Here is a 21667-nt window from a genome sequence, read left to right on the forward strand (position 1 = left end):
CCGCCCCGGCGGGCGGTGTGACGGGCGGTGCCGCCCGGCTGCTCGCCTCCCTGGGCGCCGCGGCGGGCCCGTTGCCGCCCTCCCCCGGCGCCGCGGCGGGCGGGAGGATGGAGCAGGGGCTGTCCGCCATCACCCTCTACTGCGCGCCCGCAGCCGGCCCCGCCGCTGCCGCCTGCGCCATGGAGCCCGAGCAGGTGAGCGGGGCCGGGACCGGCGGAGCGGGCTCTCCCCGCTCCCTGCCGCCCGCGGCCCGGGCGGAGACCGGTTCCGGCGGAGAGGGCGAGGCCGCCCGGGCCGCGGCTGGGCGGGCGGCGGCGCGGGGGTCCGGGCGGGGCGCGGCCGCGGCCTGACGCGCCGGGGCCGAGCGGCAGCAGCAGCAGCAGCAGCAGCCGCCCCCGGCCCCGGCCGGTTCTCCGCCCTGCGCGGTGGGGCGCGGCGGGCCTGGCCGCGGGGGGAGGAGGTCAGCCCGCCTGCCTGTGTCTGCCTGTCTGTCTGTCCGTCCTCCCAGCGCGCTGTAATTACAGTCAGCACGACGGGCGCGCGTGTCTCCGGTGTCTCCTGTTCACCGGCGGACAATGCCTCTTACAAACGAGGCTGATAAATATTAAACGGAGAGAGGTTTCAGCTTCCCTCCACGCTGTCAACTTCGCCAAGGCGGTGGAGATGGTCAGGGACAGCAGCTCTTAATTAAACTGTAACCTGGGGAGCTCTCCTACCCCTGCTACAGACGTCCCTCGCAGTGGCCTCAGCTTCACGCTGAACGTTTTATGCCTTCACTGATTATGGTGCCTTTCCAAGGCTTGTTATTACAAGGGTGTCTTTTCTTACAGTCATCTTCTGACTGTTGTTTTGTTGTCTTCTGTTTCAGAAAGACTCATGCTGCTTAATTTCAGTGGAAACACAAAGGTGGAAAGTCAAGCAATGTGCAGAAAAACCCCAACCAGCCTCCCCCAAAAAGCCCTAGCCAAAAAAAAGTAACACAGATGCAATCAGTAAGGCAGGCAGGATAGCATGAGTAGAAATATTTCTGATTAACTATTACCAGTCTTCTAGTAACTAGCACTGTCAAGTCAGTAGATCTGTGCAAATTGAATTACTCATCCTTCTGAGGGAGAGTCCACATCACAGACTTTGGCACTTTGGGTCATAAGCTCTAGCAAGGATACCTGAGTCCCAACAGATTAAAAGACGTCAAAGTAAATACTCTGTTCCATCTGTTAGTTTTTGCTTTTCTTCTTGATGAAACTCTGTGTTATTGCATCACCTAATACTAGTTGTGTGAGCTCTCCTAGCTTACCTGCAGGTGTCCTGGCACACCTTATGCTTAATTGTAGTTTATTTATCTTTGCATTTTGGTTGTGGACTGAAATGTCATTGTGCTGGGTATTTTACCAACACCGTCAAAATGTGCCCTGCTCTCTCTGTTTCCGTCTAAAGGGTGAGATAAGAGTGCATGTAAAGAGAGTAAACAAGGAGCAGCAGTTTCAGATGCGGACTTCCTGACAGGTGATGTTTGTACAGGTGCCATAAAGCCAAGAAAAATTCCAAGAGGGCATCTAAAAGAAAAAGGAAGTCACTTTACAGTGTTCACGGAGTACCTTCAGAGTGTTAGCTAGTGTAGCGAAAGCTTAAGGGTGACTGGTCTTTGTGTCTAATAGTTGCTAGAATAGAAGCCAAAGTAAATACTTTTATGTCATGAGGTTAAGACAAAGGCTGAGTCTTTCAAAATGTGTGGAAAAAACGAGGTGGCAAAGCCCTGGACTAGAGGAATGGTCTTTATAACAACTTTTTGAATTGGAAAAGAAGATCAAATTTGTCAAGGAAGATCAAAAGTGTAAAGACTCAAACAGGAGATACTGTAACACTTGAGCTATAAAGTGAGTCTAGCTGACAATTCTAGAATAGATCTGCATTGCCACAGTTTTGGAAAGATTAATAAAATTTACTGATGCTGAACTTTCCGCTTGCAGCTGAGAGAGTTGGCTTTTATTGATGTTGTGTGTGTAAAAATTGAAAGGACAAATGCCACAGTGATGACTAAAACCCACATCCAGGTTGTTGACTAGGTAATAACCAAAACAACAGCTGATATGTATTATTTATTATTATTTTATTTAATAATTTAGGACTCTGAACCAGATTGCTAGGGGAAACTGGATTCATCGTTCCTTGAGGAATCCTTACTGTCTTGAACTACTGCATTTATTGGAAACTTTGTATCAGGCCCAGCTACATGGAGCTGGCTGCTTGTTGTAGGTAGTGTAAATGGAGAGTGGGATGGGTGTGCATGGAATTAAAGCCTGCTTTTTAAACTTTAAATATTAACTACAATTTTTTCTAAGTTAAAATATTTGAAGCATTTGAGTTAAATGAGCCAAAATCAGATGAAAAAGCTGTGCCTTTAGTGGACCTCTAAGGAAAGGCTCATGTTGCTTGCTGTTACTAATCACAGTAATATTTGTGATGCTGTGTTGCAAGAAATAGTGCTCTTCAGCACTGCGACTAAACATGAAAAATGGCATCATTGTACGATGCCAAGAAAGGAGCATGAAATGTTCATAAAAGGCTGATTCTGTTGTGTTCTTTATTCCAAAAATACAGAACTGAGTCGCAGTAAGTGGCACCCACTTCTATAGTGGCATCAAGGAGCACTCCCCGTGCTTAGGTTGCTTCCCTGTTTTCAGCATTTGTATTTTTGCAGCTTTGCTGTTCTGCTCCTGCTCTGTTCCCAAGTCTGAAACGCATCAGAGAGAGTGCGATGGGCCCTGGATAGTCAGTTTTGTCTTTCTACATGAAAATGTAATCCTGTGTGAAAATGTAATGCCATTTCAGCTGAATTACCTCACTGAAAACTTGCCACTTGATTCTGCTCTGCTCCTCCAGGAAAATGTCCGAAATGTGCCATGGTAGCTTAAAGAAGGGCTAGGGGAAGCTGAAATGACTTGCAGTTTTGAGACGCGGTGGTACGAGGGCTGGGAGAGACGATGAATGTGTGTGCTCCCTCTCCACGCTGTAGAGCTTGGCATGTGATCTTTACCTTCCCTCCCCCTTCTCTGTGGGCACGAGAAAAATTTGTGCCTGGAATGAAGGAAGCTGTTCTGCTCCCCACAGCCCCCTCTTGCCCCTCTCGACCATGCCCACTGGCTTTCCCAGCTAACCAAGCCTGTTTGCATGGTAAAGCTAATTTATGTAATCTAGTTTAAGAGACGGGAATGGTGATGCTGTGCTTGGAGTGATTATGGGATGTCTAACAACTATGTGATAAAATTCATACTTTTATAAATAATTTTGATTTGTCTCTGTGGAGACAATTAAGGTTGCATAGACAAGAAGGCAAAAATTGGAATATGCCTGTTTTAGGCAACCTGAATTCTGTTACGAGATATGATACACATATCTCATTCCTTATGTTGCGGTTTTAAGTTGCATGAGCTCATGCATTTTTAAAAACCTTTGTGGTACATTAAAAATGTGTGGCTGGCATTTCCTAACTTCTGTGTCCTCTGTATGACAGAAGTGTTTTCAAAACGGTTTTATGCATTTGATGCAGTAATATCCAAAAGCTCTACCAAGGTGAAGGCTCTGTTTTGGTAAAAATAATACAAAACTTTACTAAAATTCTCTGGCAACATGTTACTAGCCTAGAGAATTATTGATTGGCCTTTGAGCTAGAAGTATATTTTTTTGATGCTTGTGACCCAAAGACTGCATTGTAGTGTTCAGCATCTGGAAGAACAAAACCAGACATTGTACTTTCCTTTTTGTATGTCTTTAGCCACAAAACTAAGTGTCATTCTTTTAACATGGTCCCTTGTATTAATCGTGATTGCTGATGAAAGCCCACAGAGGCAGATTCCTTGATGCATCTTTTTAAAGCTTGATCCTGACTGTTTAGTTATCCATCATTCAGGTCTCTTGTGCTAGAGGTGTCTGTCTAAGCTTGCAAAGAGGTGGCTACAGCCTGTGAACTACTTCATTAATTTCACTAGATATTCATTCCAAAACCAACAATACTTTTAAATATTAACACTTATGTACTCATCAGATTATTTAAAGAAAAAGTGTCCCACTAGTAAACTCCTACATAACACAGTGTTCTTTGAGAATAGATGTTTTTAATACCACCTGTCCATGCTGAAGTGAAGACATTTAACTTTTGGGTTTTTTTTAGTGAAGAGATCAGTTTTTATGTATCTGCAAGCAATACTGTTTTAGTCTTATATTTACCTACAGCTGAGCTCTTGCAAATATCCATAGCATATGCTAATCAATCTAAAATATTTTAAATATCTCAAAGTTTTTTTATGGGGGAACTTTTCCAGTTCCAGAAGAATGTACTTGAGATAATGATTTTTTTTCTTCTTTATAGCAACTTGCAAATGGAGAGAGAGGCTTTGAGAATGTGGAGCTCGGTGTCATAGGAAAGAAGAAGAAAATTCCAAGGAGAGTTATTCATTTTGCAAGTGGAGAAACAATGGAAGAATATAGCACAGATGAAGAGGAAGATGAACAAGAGAAAAAAGACCTCTTGCCGCCTGTAGATCCTGTAGGTATTTTACTTGATAAATTGCTACTTTAGCTTCACTGGGTAAATACCCACATTTTACACTTTAATTTTTGTGTCACAAATCTGATTTACTATTTAATATTAAAGATTCCATTAATGTGATTTGCTCTAGGAACTGAGAAATCTGTGAGAAGTATTCCTGAGAAGTTTTGTCCTGGAGTCTCCTCCACTAAAGTAGCCCACTTAATTGGAAATATGTTTCATTTCATCACAGTTCCTGTCTGTCCTCTCCAGCATTTTCCCCTCTAATAACATTTCCTTAGTATCTCTTTGATTCATACTGTTGTTTAAAAAAAATGTGCAGGGAAGGCATTTGTTTCCTTATGTTTGGTGACAGTGGAGAGTTGAACCTGTAATTTAGTTTTACCATACCAGCAATTTGAAATAATTATAAACGTATAGGATTATTTGTATATAAAAGTATAGGAGAGAAAGAAACAGATGACTTGCAGAAATAAAGGAAAACTTGTGTAATTCATATATATGAAAAACAGGTTTTAAAAGGCCTGTCTAGTCCATGTATATAAAGTTCATCTGTGTGGTCAACCAGGGATCGGGTTAGGAAGGCTAAAGCTCTGATAGAATTAAATCTGGCCAGGGATGTCAAAGTCAACAAGGAAAGCTTCTATAGGTACGTTGGTGATAAAAGGGAAAACGTGAGCCTTCTCTGGAAGTAAACAGGAGAGCTGGTCACCTGGGATATAGAGAAGGCTGAGGTACTCAATGACTTTTTTGCCTCAGTCTTCACCAGCAATTGCTCCAGCCAAGTTGCAGAAGGCAAATGCAGAGAGTGGGACGATGAAGAATCGCCCACTGTAGAAGATCAGGTTTGAGACCATCTAAGGAACCTGAAGGTGCACAAATCCACGGAACCTGATGAGATGCATCTGTGGGTCCTGAGGGAGCTGGCAGATGGAGTGGCTAAGCCACTATCCATCATATTTGAGAAATTGTGGCAGTCAGCTGAGGTTCCCAATGACTGGAAAAGGGGGAACATAACCCCCATTTTTAAAAAGGGGAAATATTACCCCCATTTTTAAAAAGGGAAAAAAGGAACACCTGGGGAACTACAGAGCAGTCAGTCTCACCTCTGTCCCCAGCAAGATCATGGAGCAGATCCTTCTGGCAACTATGCTAGGGCACATGGAAAATAAGGAGGTGATTGGTGACAGCCAGCATGGCTTCACTAAGGCCAAATTGTGCCTGACAAATTTGGTGGCCTTCTTCGGTGGGGTTACAGCATCAGTGGATAAGGGAAGAGCAAGGGATGTAATCTACCTGGACTTGTGCAAAGCATTTGACACTGTCCTGCACAATGTCCTTGTCTCTAAATTGGAGAGATGTGGATTTGGTGGATGGACCACTCGGTGGATAAGGAATTGGCTGGATGGTCTCACTCAAAGAGTTGTAGTTAACAGATGGATGTTCAAGTGGAGAATAGTGACAAGTGATGTTCCTCAGGGGTCGGTGTGGGCACCGATGCTGTTTAACATATTTGTTGGAGACATGGACAGTGGGATTGAGTGCACTTGCAGCAAGTTTGCCAATGGCACCAAGCCATGCAGTGCAGTCGACATGTTAGAGAGATGGGATGCCATTCAGAGGGACCTTGACAGGCTGGAGAGGTGGGCCCATGCAAACCTCATGAAGTTCAACAAGGCCGAGTGCAAGGTCCTGCACATGGGTTGGGGCAATCTCAAGCACAAATCCAGGCTGGGTGATGAGTGGATTGGGAGCAGCCCTGTGGAGAAGGACTTGGGGGTGTTGATTGATGAGGAGCTCAACATAAACCAGCAACGTGCAGTCACAGCCCAGAAAGCCAACCCTATCCTGGGCTGCATCAAGAGAAGTGTGGCCAGCAGGTCAAGGGAGGGGATTCTCCCCCTCTACTCTGCTCTTGTGAGACCCCACTTGCAGTACTGTGTTCAACTCTGGGGCCCCCAGTATAGGAAGGACATAGACCTGTTGGAGCAAGTCCAGAGGAGGCCATGAAGATGATCAGGGGGCTGGAGCACCTCCCCTATGAGGACAGGCTTAGAGAGTTGGGGTTGTTCAGCTTGGAGAAGAAAGGGCTCCAGGGAGACCTTATAGTGGCCTTCCAGTACTTAAAGGGGGCTACAGGAAAGATGGGGAGGGACTTTTTACAAGGACATGTAGTGATAGGACAAAGGGTAATGATTTTAAACTGAAAGAGGGTAGAATTAGAATAGATGTAAGGAAGAAGTTCTTCACTGTGAGAGTGGTGAAACACTGGAATAGGTTGCCCAGAGAAGTTGTAGATGCCTCATCCTTGGAGTGTCCAAGGCCAGGTTGGACGGGGCTTTGATCAACCTGGCCTAGTGGCAGGTGTCCCTGCCCTTCTGGCAGGGGGTTTGGAACTAGGGGGTCTGTAAGGTCCCTTCCAACCCAAACCATTCTACAATTCTGTGACCTGTGATTGGAGTCTTCATTTATTGGTGCAAATTAAAGTGGAATTTTAACAATTAAAGCTGTGTCCCATAATGTGTACTGTAGCTGCTGAAATACCTTTTTTGTCCATGATCGTATCTATACCTAGAGGTAAAACTAAATATATAATCTGTTTTATTCTGTTGGTATGTCTGACAGTCTATTTTGTAGTGATTGTGTATTTACAAAGCTCACAGCTGTGTGTGCCAGTGGTGGCTGCAGCAGCTCCTCGCCCTCTGGCAGTGAGCCCCAGAGAAGATCTGCATCCATCTCTTCACCTCTCCACATCCCCAGTCTCATGTTCCTTTTATGACACGCCCACAAACTGGTGTCCCAACCACCTCTTTTCTCTACCCTCCTACAACAATTCTTACTCCAGTAAAGTGGGTCTGCAGTCCGATTCCCTGCCTGCTGGCAGGGCCCCTTCCTGGCCCTGGTTTGGGCTTGGTTGCCTGTACTGAGCTAGAGGTGGAGGCTCTGAAATTGGCTGGGACCTTCCTGGCGTGCCGGGGAGCAGCCAGGCAGCCGGGAGCCGTCCTGCCTGGCTGCATGCTGGGGGCAGATGCTGGTGTAGAGCTGCTTGTTCCCACGCTTCAGGTAAGAGTCTTTGCATGCACAGACGCCGGTGCCCTGTTTTCTGCTTGACATTGCTGTTGAAATTACTTCTGCACCATTGTTTGGGAATCCATAATTAAGAAATGTTGTGGTTGAAGCGCTCTATTTACTGTACAGTAGTAGGCCCTGTATTTATTTATATGCACATCCATCCTGGGAGAGCTTGGCTTTGTTGAAGGGACTGCAGTGAAGATTCTAACTTTCTCTTCATTCTCTTCTGAAAATCGGTGAAAGGGGTTTGCTTTGGGAAGAACTGTTAATCAGGTTTTTTTTTTTCCCCCTCTGTAAAATGAATTTATTTTGAAGGAAAAAAAAAAAAAAAAAAGTGGTTTGAGGACTGAGCTGCAGTGAGACTATGGGAATTCATCTGGGGTTGGGGTTCTTAGCAATTCATAGGTGAAGCTGTTGCATTTCATCCTGGATGGATTGATAGTACTGCTATCTCTTTCTTTCTCAGCAGTTCTTGCACACAACGAAAAGTAACACTAGCCTGAGAGCAGGTAGGATATCATCAGTATAAAATACACCTGAAGTTTATAGATTGAAAATAAATGTATTATACTCCCAAACAATGCGTAGATGTTAAGCTGTTTTGTTGGGTGTTGGGGTTTATTTCCTCCCTAAGGATCTACTTGAAGAAATGGAGGAACTGTGAATCTTCCTGAATATTGTGGTAGTGCTCAGGTATCTTCAGAGTCAGATCTGTTCCCCACTATGCAGGTCATGTCATATATCCATGGACGTGTAAGAGATTGTTTCTCAGCTATAATTAGCAGGGGACCAGATCTGTATATTTTTTTGTGTCATTTCCTCTCAGTAGAAGAGTTCCACTGTGGTGCGGTGGTGGAAGTCTCACGAGCCTTGATGTACTTGTTGTGAGGCCAGAGACATGCATGCTGCTGTTCAAATGGCCACTTAAATAAAGAGCCCTCAAAGGTGCAGCAGAGCTGGGAGTGCTGTGTGATCATTCTCCTGTTTTCCTAATATGGATTTTTTTTCTGAATACCAAAAAGTATATTGTATGGCACAGTTAAGATTGCTTTGTTCTCCTTTTATAGTTTATGAAATCCTTAATTTTTATTAGATTTTTTTAATAAAAGGACCTTCCAAACCAGAACAGTTTATTGTGAAGCACAGTATGCCTTCTTATGTATTGCCTTTTACCTTGACAAAATAAACTTGATTAGACCAAGGGTTGCCATTAAGTGAAGTTTACCTGATCTACTGCATGCTTTGTATATCCCAGCTGAGCCAGTCAATTGATGAAATGTTAGTCCAAGCTGAGCTTTGATGTTTTAGCCAACAGCTGCCTTAAAAATGTTTTTGTGGTAGGATTTCTATAAAAGCAATTAAATAGTCAGTTTGCTGAGACCAGCATGTCTAAAACTTGTTATCTCAGTTGGGATACGAAAAAGTATGCTGCAAGTAATAGCTGTTTCTGGTCCAATTTATTTTTAGAAAAAAACACATTTAATATTTTGAATAGAAACTTTAATCATGAAATTTCAAAGCTCAGCTGGTATCGGCATCCTGGCAGCTTCTGAATTAGTTTAAGGGAAACTAATATTTTGCCATGTTGCAAAGAAACATCTTCAGTAAATACCTTGGTTTAATTGTGTTTTAGAGCTAAGCAGACAATGACAATGTCTTTCTCACTAAGCAAAGTGACATGTATATGTTCTGGTAATGTGATAAGCAAAGCACTCAGTGTGAATGACTGCTGCCACTCAATAAAAAATTCACAAAAAGAACTGGGTCTTAAATTTTGCTTTCTGATACTTCTATAGGTCTGCACTCAGATCATTAACGTTCTTGGACTGGAGTGTCCATTCTGTTGTGCTGTGTTTTGTTTTGTTTTTTAAGAATGAGTCCAGAACACAGGGTATACTTAATAATTTTTTCCCTGGATTTTTTAGGTAATAGCATTTAGTAGTATCTGCGTGTTCTCAAATTAAAATTTAAACTCTTTAATAACATACATGCTCTAATATTATCTGAGTCTTCTATTCTTTCCTGCAGTTTAGATGCTTATGAATTATATGTAAATCTCCTTTTGCTTCTGTCCACCAAAACTTTATTTTGTAGTAATTAAATTTCTCTAATCTGTTCTAGAAGATAATTGTTCTGTTTAACCCTTGAGGGCCGCTTGCTATAAACTCTTTGTTGCATTCACCTATTACATGAATAGGCAGAAGGTGGAGTGTAGGTTTTTGCAGAGCAATTGTAAGCAGTATAACTGTTGGTGATAACCTTAGAATTCATCCTGAGAACATCTCTGCAACAAAGCTCCAGAAGAGATTTAATTTTATTAACCTTCAGTGCTCAGAAAGATTGAGTCATATTCTTGCAGGAAGATTATCTTGATATCCTGTAGTTAAAAGAAGCTTAACTTCAAATAGCAAAAAGTCCTCCCTTGAGGACTGTTGAACTCTAATTTTCTTTTAAGAATTTGGGAATGAGGGAGAAAAATAGTGACTGACCAAGTAACAGCTATTTGTAATATGGTAGAAGCTTTTTAATGGAGTATGGGGGGGGGGAGTGTGTTTCTGATCTTGCTTTCACTGACTTGTCTTAGGTACCACAGTTCAACATACACTGAAGGATCTATTATAGCAATGACCAGTTAATAATTAAACTAATTTAAAATGCACCTTGGCACAGTAAACAATGGGAAAGTATGTATTTGGTGGTGTATACTAACTCAAATACAGGATTTATTTTTTCTTAAGTCAGGAAATTATTCTTTTCCTCATTTTGCCATTTTCTCTGTCAAAATGGCAGAGACATTTTCTCTGTCAATGTTCTTTGGAAAGTCCAAGTGTTATTAGGGACCAAAATCTGGCAAAAATAAATATAGATGTGGATTGTTTAGGAACATGGTGCACTCATAAATTTCAGGGAACGCACATGTGCTTCCTTCGGCAGCCCCATTCAAAATCATGTTCTGTTGTTGAACCAGAGCCCTCTTGATTTTACCAATGGTTGAATCTAATATGTTCATTACTACTTAAAATGCAGCGCTTAGATTAAAATGGTACATTAAGAATTTTTGTAATTCAAAAACCCATTGTCATAACCATTGTGTTTTCAATTTTAAACAAAGAAATAAAGTCAGGTTAGCTGAATAGTATAATTAAGCATTGTAGAAATGTATACTAAAGAGACTGATGGCAGGAGAAATACTGTCCTCTTATAATAAACCAGTGTCCTGTGTTTCATACTGCTGCCCCTTGTTTCCAGTCAAGAAATACAGTATTACTATGTCCTTGTGTTGATTAAAGACTGAACATTAAGGCTTCTCTGGCCAAAGGAGTTTGTCATACAGTATCTGGGTATGTGGTTCTTACTGAACATTAGTAGGACCTGACTTGGGTACTCTTTTCCAGTATCACTCAGTGCATTAAAGCTACTTCATGGAGAAGGATTAGTTTGTACTGAGTTGTTACCTAACAGCCCTGTTTGTACCACTGGAATGGTTCTGGTTTTCTCCAGTGCCTCTTCTCACCTCATGTTTGCCATTCCTGCATTGATCTCCAACATGCTCTGGGAAACCACTCAAACTTACCCTAAGGAAGTAAGAGGAGGGAGGGAAAAAAAAAAAGGATTATTTCTTGGGTGTGTTCCCTTGTTTCTGGTTGTTCTTAGTGGTTTACTCTGCAAGCCATCTCCTTTCTCCTGTTGAATTTGTGTGAAGTAGCTTCTCCCGTGGTTTTATATTGTCTTTTGAGACACTTGAAAGAATCCTCCTTTTCTAAAAGGAGGGGACTGGCAAAGCCTTTCTTGATGGGGGTGAAGAAGTGCCCAGTTGGGCTTTGTCAGAAGGCAGAGGTTTCCATGAAGCTGACCTTAGAAGTGCTCCCTCCTAACATATCAAACTGGTTTTTTGATTGCGGTGAGGGAACAGTAGAAGTAGAACCTCTGTGCCTGCCGAGCCTCAGATGTCCCCTATGTTTGTGTTACCACAAACACGTTAGGATATTCTGTGTCTGAGTTACTTCTGTCACATTGAAGTTCAGCTTGTCTTTTCACTTCTAAATGTTAAGGGGGCTCTTGTAGCTTCTTGCTCACAGCCGCACAGCAGGCCCTTGTTTGTCCGGCACACTGTGTGAATGCTTTTGAACCATGTCACCTTGTTATGAAGAATTGTACAGACCCTTGTCAACACCATTATTTGCACCTGTGGCAACACGCTTTTCCAGCACTTTTCTAGACTTCTTCGACTGAAAAACTCTGAAATGATTGTTGTTAGCCTGTCTGCCAACTGAGCATATAATCAACAAGCTGGAGTTGCTTTTGTGCAAGCAGGATAGCAGCTGGTTTTGCTTACACTTTTACCTTGGCATGACATTTTCCATACCCACTGCCAAAAATATATAGCATTTGGCTTTTTTCAGCCTGCCCAACTTTGGGCTTGACAGTCAGTTTCTTGCTGGACTGATTTGTAGAGGCTTATGCTTGGGAAGCACTGAAGTTTTGTAGCTTGCGTACATGCGTACTGAGGCGATACCAACCAGTCTCTGTAGCTGTGGTTGTCCCGTACAGATATCTATTAAATAAGATCACAGAAAATGGTTACTATCAAGCAGTTTTTAGCAACATGTTATAAATACATATGTAACTGAGTGGATCTAATGTTTTTTTATTAATGAAAGCCTACACTTTTAACTGATACTTTCCACAAGGTAAGTACCTCCACAGAGATCTTTACTTGGAGGAAATACATAACAAAGATCTTGCCTGGATACAGCAGACTGTTAACTATACACGTATTTAAGTTCACTATGAAATTTCAGTATGCCTTTTCAGAAAGTGAAAGCCTACGGCTTTTCCTCTCTCTCCATTAGATTGGAATCTACTTTTCTTCTTTTTATTACATGACTTGTTTGCTTGGTTTGTTTTTTTTTTTTTGTTTTGTTTTGTTTTTTTGAAAGACATGGAGCATCTTTCCTTATTGAGGAGGATAGCCTACGTACACCCATTAATTTCTAAATTTTCTTTTAATTTCCTATGTGTAAGTATCTCAGTTTGTCTGGAGGCTGCAGTAGTTCCTCTGTGGCAGTGAATATACCATAGTTGTGCAAAAGGCAACTCCCCCTCTTTGTCTTCCCAGCTTGTCCTTCCTAAAGAGTCTGTATCCCCCCACTGCAGTGCTCCAGCCATGCAAGCCGTCCACTGCATCCCTGGGATCCCAACAAGATCCCAGACCTGCAGCTGCACACAGATCTCTAATTCCTTGTGTTTACTTCCTACACTGCGTGCCTTCGTGTGCAGGCACTTTAGAGAGATTTTCTCAGTTACACACAAATGCTTGAGGTGGCCCCGCTTGAGCCCTGGTTTGTTCATTTTGTGTTCCTCGTTGTTCGCATCACCCCGGGCCCTTTTCTTGTCAACCCTGTCCATCATTCCATAATTCTTCAGGTGCAATTCCAAATGGTAATTTGTATCTGGTTGTAAATACTTGGAAGCTGCCTCTTGCCCAGGGACCACTTTGAAGGTTTGGTTTGGTTTTAAACAGTCTTTTGCAGTTCTCTCACTATTGTAACAAGGGACTACTTGGTTGACCCACTTCTCTTCTTGGTCTGATGGAATTCAAAACATGGAAAGGTCTTTCTAGTTATAGGAGTTACCTTGGATCGAGTTGAATGCTTGTCATTTCCCAAGTCTGGGAGTGGGAAACAAAAAGCAGTGAAACAAATCTTCCTCGATGTAAACTGTGATTATATTTATATCTTATGGTGATACCTTGCTCCGTATACGTCTGGTCTAGACTTATTTTAAAGCAAAAATCCTGTGGTAGCTGGCAAACAGGAAATGTTGCACATCTTTTTTTCTCCATCTGTTTGACCTTTTGAATGTATTATTATGTGCCATGAACGTACAGCTATACATATTACTCTTATTCTTACAGACGACACTCACATGGGGACCCTACTTATGGTTTCACATGCTGCGAGTTGCCACATCAACCTTATCAGGTATTGCTTTATTTAATTATTGGGCAAACCCGTAATGGAGTATTGAAAGTCGCTTTGACAGTCTGTAAATCATCTTTGTGAGCTACTGGTTATTTTTCCAGAAGTATGAATGAACCTGTATTTTAATCTGTAGAGACATATTCTATTGCCTTAGGCACTTTTTTTTTTTTTAACTTTCAATCAACAACTCCTGAATGGAATAACGACCAGAAAATACCCTTTTGCTAAACAATTTTTTTCCCCTTTTTTTCCTAGGGTAGTGTTGGCGAGGGAGTATATCACAGTTCTATTGGGTTTTGTATATGTCCTGGTCTCATCTGGGATGGAGTTAATTTTCCCTTTTTGTAGCTAGAATAATGCTGTGCTTTGGATTCAGTATGGCATTTGGCATGAGCAGAATGCTGATAACATGCTAATGTTCTCAGTTGTTGCTGAGAGATCAAGGACTCTCCCAGTCCCCATGTCCTGCCCGTGTGCAGGTATACAAGAAGCTGGGAGGGAGCACGGCCAGAGTGGCACCGGACCCAAACTGGCCAATGAAATATTCCATATCATGTAACATCATGCTCAGTATGTAGAGGAGGGGCGGCCGGGAAGGAGGGGGTTGTCTCTTGCTTCCGGGATTGCGATTGCAGGATCTTGGGTTTTGGGGATTGTGGGCTGGGTATCAGTCAGCGGGTGGTGAGCTGTTGCATTGTGCATTACCCATTTTTACTTTCTATTACTGCTACTGTTTTATTTTCTTACAATTATTAAACTGTTTTTATCCCAACCTATGAGTCTTCCTTTACCCCTCCAACTCTCAACCCCATCCCCTGGGCGGGGGGAGGGTGAGCAAGCAGCTGCATGGTGTTTGGCTGCTGGCTGGGTTTAAACCACGACAGTATGGAACCATTTGGTGTGATGTTATCTGAAAAGAATGCTGTTTGGACTAACTGACCTGACCATTTTTATGAAGATGACAACTAGAAATTATCCCAAGAGCACATCTAGTCCTGTGCTTTACAAGACTTCTGAGGTTACAAAATAAACTACTGTTGCCAAGAGTCTTAAACTCACTGCATAGAAGTTTATTTAACCTGTGCACCTCATAAAATTTTGCAAAGTTTTAAAAATGCTTGTCCTAGCCTGTGTTTTTTGCAAGGTGTAAAGTATCTTTGTTGGGTTTTTTGACAAATATTGTGGAGTTTCTGTCATTGTACACCTGATTTTGAATATTTTAAAAAACTATTGTCTATCTATTCTGTTAATTAACCTATAGTTATTTCTAGAAACACTTTTTCTCTAATGTACAGTGTAATTCTATTCCTGGTCATATCTGTTCTTCATACCCAAAGGTAGATCCTGCGTTCTTTTTTAAAGAAGTCTTTTTTGAATTTGAAGATGAGTGCTTCCTTCTTCCCACTCCTGTTTTGCCTCTTACACTTGTAATTTGAACTGGTCTTTTGCACAGAGCTCTGGATGCGAGGATATCTATAAAATTGGTTATTGGGAATATTCACTGAAACAATCAATTGCTAACTTCTACCTTGTTTCCCTGAAGATGACTAACTCATCTGCATCCTCAGGGCAGATTTGCAATTTGAAGTGCAGTGTATTTGACTTCTTGCTTGCCTTTACTCAAGAACCAATGCTGTAGCCATCATCATAGCAAAGAGACTGACACAAACCCCCTCACTCCATACTTCTGACCGTGCTCTACTTGTTTAGCAAAGTAGCACTGCATGTGGCCTCCAGCTTGAAAATCGAGACAGCTGAAACCTAAATATTTTATTACTCCATTAATAAGCAACACAGAACATCACTGTTAAAACTGCTACTGACTTGAAGTATGCATACATCAATAAAAAACTTTCTAGTTTGCTGGTACCATTAGACTGAAGTGCCAGTACAGTTGGTCACTGTATATTTTTGTCTAACCTTAATTTTCAGTTAAAGTTCAGTTAAAGGCTCATCCTTTAACCGATCCTCTGGAAAACAAACCTAGATCCAAAGCTACAACTAGTAGAATTCAAACAAACGCTACCACGATCTAGTTTTTCATTGATTTCCATGTTGTTCTCTTTTTGTTCATTCTTTATCTTAAAGAACAGTTACTAGTATATTGAGCTGGTAATTACATAAAAGTAGATTAGCCTAGCAGATTTTGGTTTTGTCTTTTCAGTGCAGTAGGACTATGGAAAACCATTCACGAAAAATGATGATACCTTTTAAAATAAAACCGTGCTTGGAAATTTTCTTCTAGATACTAATCATATGTAAACCTCTGTTTTTTAGTGTGTGATTTTCTTGGGGAAAAGATTGCATCTGTTCTGGGGATAAGCACACCAAAATACCAATATGCCATTGATGAGTATTACAGAATGAAGAGAGAGGTATGTGTGTAAGATAGGGTTCTTGCACTCCTTTTCTCCCAACTTGCCTTCCCTGGTATTTTTAAAAATGAAATTTGTATTCCAGCATTAAAATGAAGTTTTAGAACCTCTATTTCAGCTTGTCTTCAGTTTTCATTTGACGTGTGATTAATGCTTGTTTATCCATCAGCTTTTTCTCACCAGCTCGTCAGTCTTAGAACTGGCTGGGTCCTGACCACTGCTCTTTCTGTTTCTCTTGAACAATGCATTTTAAAGTTAACAGTGTGAGAAAGTTGGATGGAGCAGTTACTAGACACTGCATAGAGGTGGCTGCTAGGAATGTACTTTCCAACTGCAACTTGTTCGATGAAGTGTCAATGGTAAAGTGAACATGATGTTACCGTTTGTTCTAAACCATAACTGGAAATGACTGATAGGTAGCCAGTGCTTTATGCAGAAAACCCCCACCTTAATAATCTTCATTTGGAAGAGACAGGAAAAGTATTTAAAGCTTTACTACTTATTTTTTAGAGCTCTTTATTATTAAGAGCTAAAAAAGCTGAGAGAAGGTAGACGTATCACTATTGCTATTGACTAAAAGCTACTTATCTAGACATGTGATATTTCTTCTGTGTTTATTTAATACCATTTTGGTGTTTTTTTCCATAATGGAAATTCTGGAATATATCTCATCTCATGATCAACTAGTGACCGTTTTCTAATGGAAAAATGTCCTTTGCTTGAAATAGGAGCTGGTACGCTCTTTTGGGAAGACTTAAAGTGAATGTAAGTGGTAGACAGTAGATAGTAGCTTACAAATCTGGTTATCTATTTTTAGGAGGAAGAGGAGGAACAGGAAAACAGGATGTCAGAAGAAGCAGAAAGACAGCACCAGGAACAGCAGAACAAGCCACAAGCTGAAGCTCCTGTCCAGACAGACCAGCCTGAAGCGACAGCATGCACTTCATTCGTGAATGTAAACTTTGAAAATGAGGGAGATGATTGCCAGTCTGTTGGGGAAAATAAACAAGATGTAGCTCCTGTCCCTTCTGTGTAAAGCTCTGTATAGTGTAGGAAATAGGAAGTGTCAGGTGTCAGAAGCTGGCTATAAGAAGCAGGAAAAATAGGATTATACTAGTTCAGTGAAGTACAACTTCTAGCATTCTTATTGATCAGGAGAGAGCTGGGTGATGTCTGTTCAGTCTGTCTGCCTAATAAAGGCTGAGGCATTCTGCCAGATTGGCACTTCAGTTAAAATGAAAATTGCACTACAAACATTTGGTTTAAAATTGAACGTGTGAGCTGATTTGTGTGTAAAGCAAGTAAAAATGTCTTTTTTTTTGAATTGCTGTGTCTCTCACACCTGTGGATTGCAGACGCAGTGCTGTTTCCTACTTCTAAACACCTATTTCTGATTTGCACGTTGTTTGCAACTCAGCTCTCTATGAATAGATTAATAGGAATCAATATCCTGTAACTCAAAAGTCATTATAATAGCGTCCAATTTCCCCTATTTATTGTCACTATTGTATGCATGTATTTTTTTTTGTTGTTGTTTAACACGAGAGATAACATTAGATTTAATGTCGATTAGATTTAGGGGTTCACTGGCTTCGGGGTTTTTTTTAATTAAAAAAAAACCCAAACCAACTTTAAAGGAGGTCGTAAACACCCGTAAGAATTTATTACCAACTACCAGCACTCTTGGAGGCTAATAGTGCTCATCTGCACCATTCCGTGCTGCAGCAGAGTACAGAACTAGCATCAGTGTAAGATGTTCTCAGTCCAAGAATTAAGAGACCCACTTGCCTGAATACGTTAAGTGCTCTGAATGGTCCTGGGAAATAAACTAAAGTCTTGTTAAATTATACTGAATGCAGTGGACACTGTGTATGGTACTGATCTAGAACTATGAAAACTTTTTTGGACATAGATTATCTGAGTCAGTATACTTGATTAACCTAAAGAGATTATTTGTTTAATGTTAAATTACCAGTAAGGGATGTGCCACTGCAGATATTTTTCCCCCCTCTAACACAGAATACGTAAATAACTAGAAATCAACAAAACTAGTCTTGGGATTCTTCATTTTTCTTAAATAAACAAAACACACTGTTGCAATACTGCAACAACAGTAGTTTTTATTTTTAAGTGAAATGCAGATCCCTCCAGAGTTTTTAAGTAGCCCTAGATACCAATTAAGGCTGTTGTACTGCAACGGGTATCATTCTACTTGTGGCTTGTAAAAGGTGAATGGTTTACTTTGTGACAACCAGATGTCAGTGCCCCAGTCACTTTCTATAGAAAATCGTTGTAGCTAAAGGAGCAGAGAACCTGCACTAGTTACCATGTGATACATTAATTCTGACTTTGAGATTTCTAAAACAAAAAAATCTTCAGTGAAATTTTGTGTTGGCTCTCATCATGTGTCCCTGGCCCTGGTCCCACTACCTACTAACTAAAGAGCCAGCTGTAACATCAGAGGCCAGGTAACTCGGCTAATAGTTTCCAGAGTTCAGTTTGTATTTCAGCCAGCCCTCTGCCTGAACTGGTGTCCTGGAGAGCACAAATTCCTTCTCCTCTTATCTGCCCTTAGCATTCCAGTACTATACATAATCTTCTGAGGAGGATTCAATCATCAGCTCTATTCCACCTGTTTTGATACTCTGTTCTTTGCCTCTTTTTGAAGACAGCTGTGTAAAATCCTTCCTTAGCCCAGACCAGCTGCAAGGGAGAACTTGATTCTACACCTGGGGAATACATAGAACAAGAGCTTGTTGGGAGTTCTTATACTGTCAATGGTAGAAAGCCTCACATAGCTCAAGAATAAAACCTCTACAGCTGAAGGATGCTTTGCTTTTCTGCCAAGAAATTAATGTCATTTGCGCTGGTTTTTTATCCCTTCTCCTTACTATCTGTTGCATCAGAAATGCTCTCACTGCCTTGGGTTTAAACTTCTTTGTATAAAATACCGTACAACTCACTGTGCCTTAACTTAATCCTTCCTTCAGTTTTTTGCAAACTGTATGAAAGTGATTACTTTCATAATGGTTTAATTTTTCTGTAAATGCATTAATCTGTTATTTTATATTTAATATAATTTTTGAACTGGAAGTTGGCTATGGCTTTTCCTTTAAAACTCTCTGGTCTCTGAAACTACACCTGCACAGAGCGGCACGTGCCTGTTCACTGTTGTCATCTTCACTGAGTCACACAGCCTGGTGAAATATTCAAGCACTGAAATTCAAGATATACTACTGCTACCCCTTCCTTACAATCCCATGTAATACTTGTTAACATACATGTGTTCAGCATTACTTCAAACTAGTAAGTAACACAGGACTGCAACCATCTCTGGCCTGGAGCTAGTGTAGTTTTATCTGAAAGTTGAATTTTACTGTTTTAATTACTGCTGTAGCTCAACTGTACAATTAAGTTAAATTACATAAAATACTTGCACGGGAGGTTAAGTTGCTGAAAGCCTTTACACAGGTGTTTGGATTAGTTTTAAATAGACCTAAAACTAGTGCAGCTTTATTTCTGCTAATGAACCTCTTAAGAATTAGGTAACTATTCAGTCAATAGTTATTTACTTCTTTCTACTAGACACTTAAAAGCTGGACACACACAGAAGAAGAAGGCCTAAATTCTACATCTTACTGAAAACTGCCTCTAGAAAAGATTGCTCAACAGTGCTATTGTTAGAGGAAGCCATACAGAATGCAGCAGGAGGCTTGGGATGGCCACGTGGATACAGGCCAGTGCTGAAGAGACCAAGAACCACACCCTTACTTTCTGGGTGGATTCACATTCAGAATAGGGTATTCAAATAACAGTAGGGCTTGGTACACCAGGAAAAAGTCCAAAAATATTTATTTAAAAAAAAAAAAAAAAAAAGCAGCTATTTTTTACCCCTTAAACAACACTTGCTTTTTTTGTTTCAGAAATTAGTTCTGTGATTCCTGTATGTACCACATTTTGTATTATACATGGCCAGCGTGGGGAGCATGGGGAGAAGGGAGGGGAAGTAAAATGGAAGAGGCATTGATTCAGACAATTCACGTTTCCAGCTTCCAAGAGTTGGTGCATCAGATTGGGATATCTCTATGGATACAGTCTGCTCCTGTTCAAAGTCATGTATCATCAACATCAGCAGTGTTGTCATTATCACTTGCCACAAGGACCTCTCTGTTCTCGTACGTCCAGAACCCATTCAGATCAATCAGGATGCTGGTAACAGTGTCTCCTTGACTGCTATTGATTAAGTCTTGAAGGGAGATTTTGTAAGGATCCTTAGGCTTCACCATATCAAAGATTTCATCCTATGAAAGAAGTTAAAATTGGGGAAAAAAAAACCCCACACATTAACGAGCAGAATAATGGCTACTTTATACCATATACAGAATGATCTTTGGGTAACTAGTGCCACCCGCACTGATTTACAAAAAAATAACTGTTAAGTCCCAAACAGTTTAAGATACAAAGCACAATAACTGGCTAGAGATAGGGTCAGTGTGCTCAGCTCCCACATCTCAAGTAAGAGTTTGCTTTTCTAGGGAGGCTTTGGCCTCAAAGTGAAAGCACAAAAGTCAGATTGCTTGTATGAGCTAAGTTTTATAGAAGCTCTTGTATTTTTTTTTAATTAAGTACTAAAACTGCTAAATGTAAAGTAGGCAGTAATAAAGAGTTTTATAGACCGTTCTTGCATCAGTCTGCCCCTCTCCCTTCTCCAAGGGATGATCCTGAACCATAAAATAGACATACCAAGTATCTTCCATTGTAAAGCACGGCAACATGTATTTAACAGGTACTTTGTATATTAGTAAGAAGACTACTAGAACAGTTGCATACCAGATTTCTTACAAAGCAACTGCTGAATAAAAAGACATTTTCAAACCTATAAGTAGAACAAGTCAGATCATCTCTATTACTCTGCAAGTAAATATATAACAACCTAGAAACTACGATATAACATAATTATGAAATTCTTATTCAAATACTTCATGTAGTACTCTATTCAGTAAAACTAACCTTGACATCTTGAAAAGAAACTGGTTCTTGTCCATGGATTTTCATTTGTTCCTGAATAGCCTAGGACAAAAAAAATAGAAAACTTAGGAATATGTAGTACAGTATTATATTGAAACCGTATGAAACTTTTTAAACGTTTCTGCATCTTAAGCTGTATTGCTCCGTAACAAGGCATTTGTGGTACAGCTTGCCATCAATTTTCTTCCACAAGTGAGACAGGGGTGAGTTAAGGCATAATCCATGATACACATCTCTAGGTTCACAGTTATTAGTCACTACAGTAAGAATCCAGCTTCCGTTATGACCAGTGTTTGAGCGCTCTGCAAAAGGGATATGCAGACACTTGAATATTATCACTCAACACTCAAAGCTTAAGATAGTAACACACTCAAACCAGGAGCTTCAGCTTTCTGACAAAGTGTGAAATACAGACTAGGTAAAGAGAGAAGGAAAAAGACCAACCATCAGACAGACAAAGCAGTGTGGCTACTCACACTTCCAAGTACTTCGCAAATGGAACCTGTGTTCTGGTTATTCAAATAACAACATGAGGAAGACAGTGTATTTGTCTACCTGAGCTTTTGTTCATGCATGTAATAGTTCTCCCACTTCATGCCATAGGTGGGCATTTCTCATTTTGAGCAAAACAGTATTCCCTACTATTAGTTCTCTTAATG

General features: G+C 40.9%; 2 protein-coding genes across 4 annotated transcripts in view; one reads left to right on the plus strand and one right to left on the minus strand.

The window, feature by feature from the left end:
* FAM177A1 (family with sequence similarity 177 member A1) lies at positions 1-19836 on the plus strand. The gene is made up of 5 exons (XM_042791214.1): positions 1-194; positions 4370-4546; positions 13539-13605; positions 15883-15980; positions 16798-19836. The coding sequence occupies exons 1-5, from the start codon at positions 108-110 to the stop codon at positions 17014-17016; spliced, it is 648 nt and encodes a 215-aa protein (XP_042647148.1). The 5' UTR covers positions 1-107; the 3' UTR covers positions 17017-19836.
* The window catches only part of PPP2R3C (protein phosphatase 2 regulatory subunit B''gamma), a 17620-nt gene continuing 13449 nt past the window's right edge, over positions 17497-21667 (minus strand). For all 3 annotated transcript variants that reach the window (XM_042791211.1, XM_042791212.1, XM_033010276.2), the window contains exons 12-13: positions 20991-21050; positions 17497-20281 (exon numbers count right to left, since the gene is read on the minus strand). In XM_042791211.1, coding sequence (XP_042647145.1) covers positions 20093-20281; positions 20991-21050 — 249 coding nt within the window. In that variant the 3' untranslated portion in view covers positions 17497-20092. The remainder of the gene's footprint in view (positions 20282-20990; positions 21051-21667) is intronic.

This window comes from Tyto alba, unplaced genomic scaffold (genome assembly GCF_018691265.1).
Source record: "Tyto alba isolate M040663 unplaced genomic scaffold, T.alba_DEE_v4.0 Super-Scaffold_18, whole genome shotgun sequence".
Lineage (NCBI taxonomy): Eukaryota > Metazoa > Chordata > Aves > Strigiformes > Tytonidae > Tyto > Tyto alba.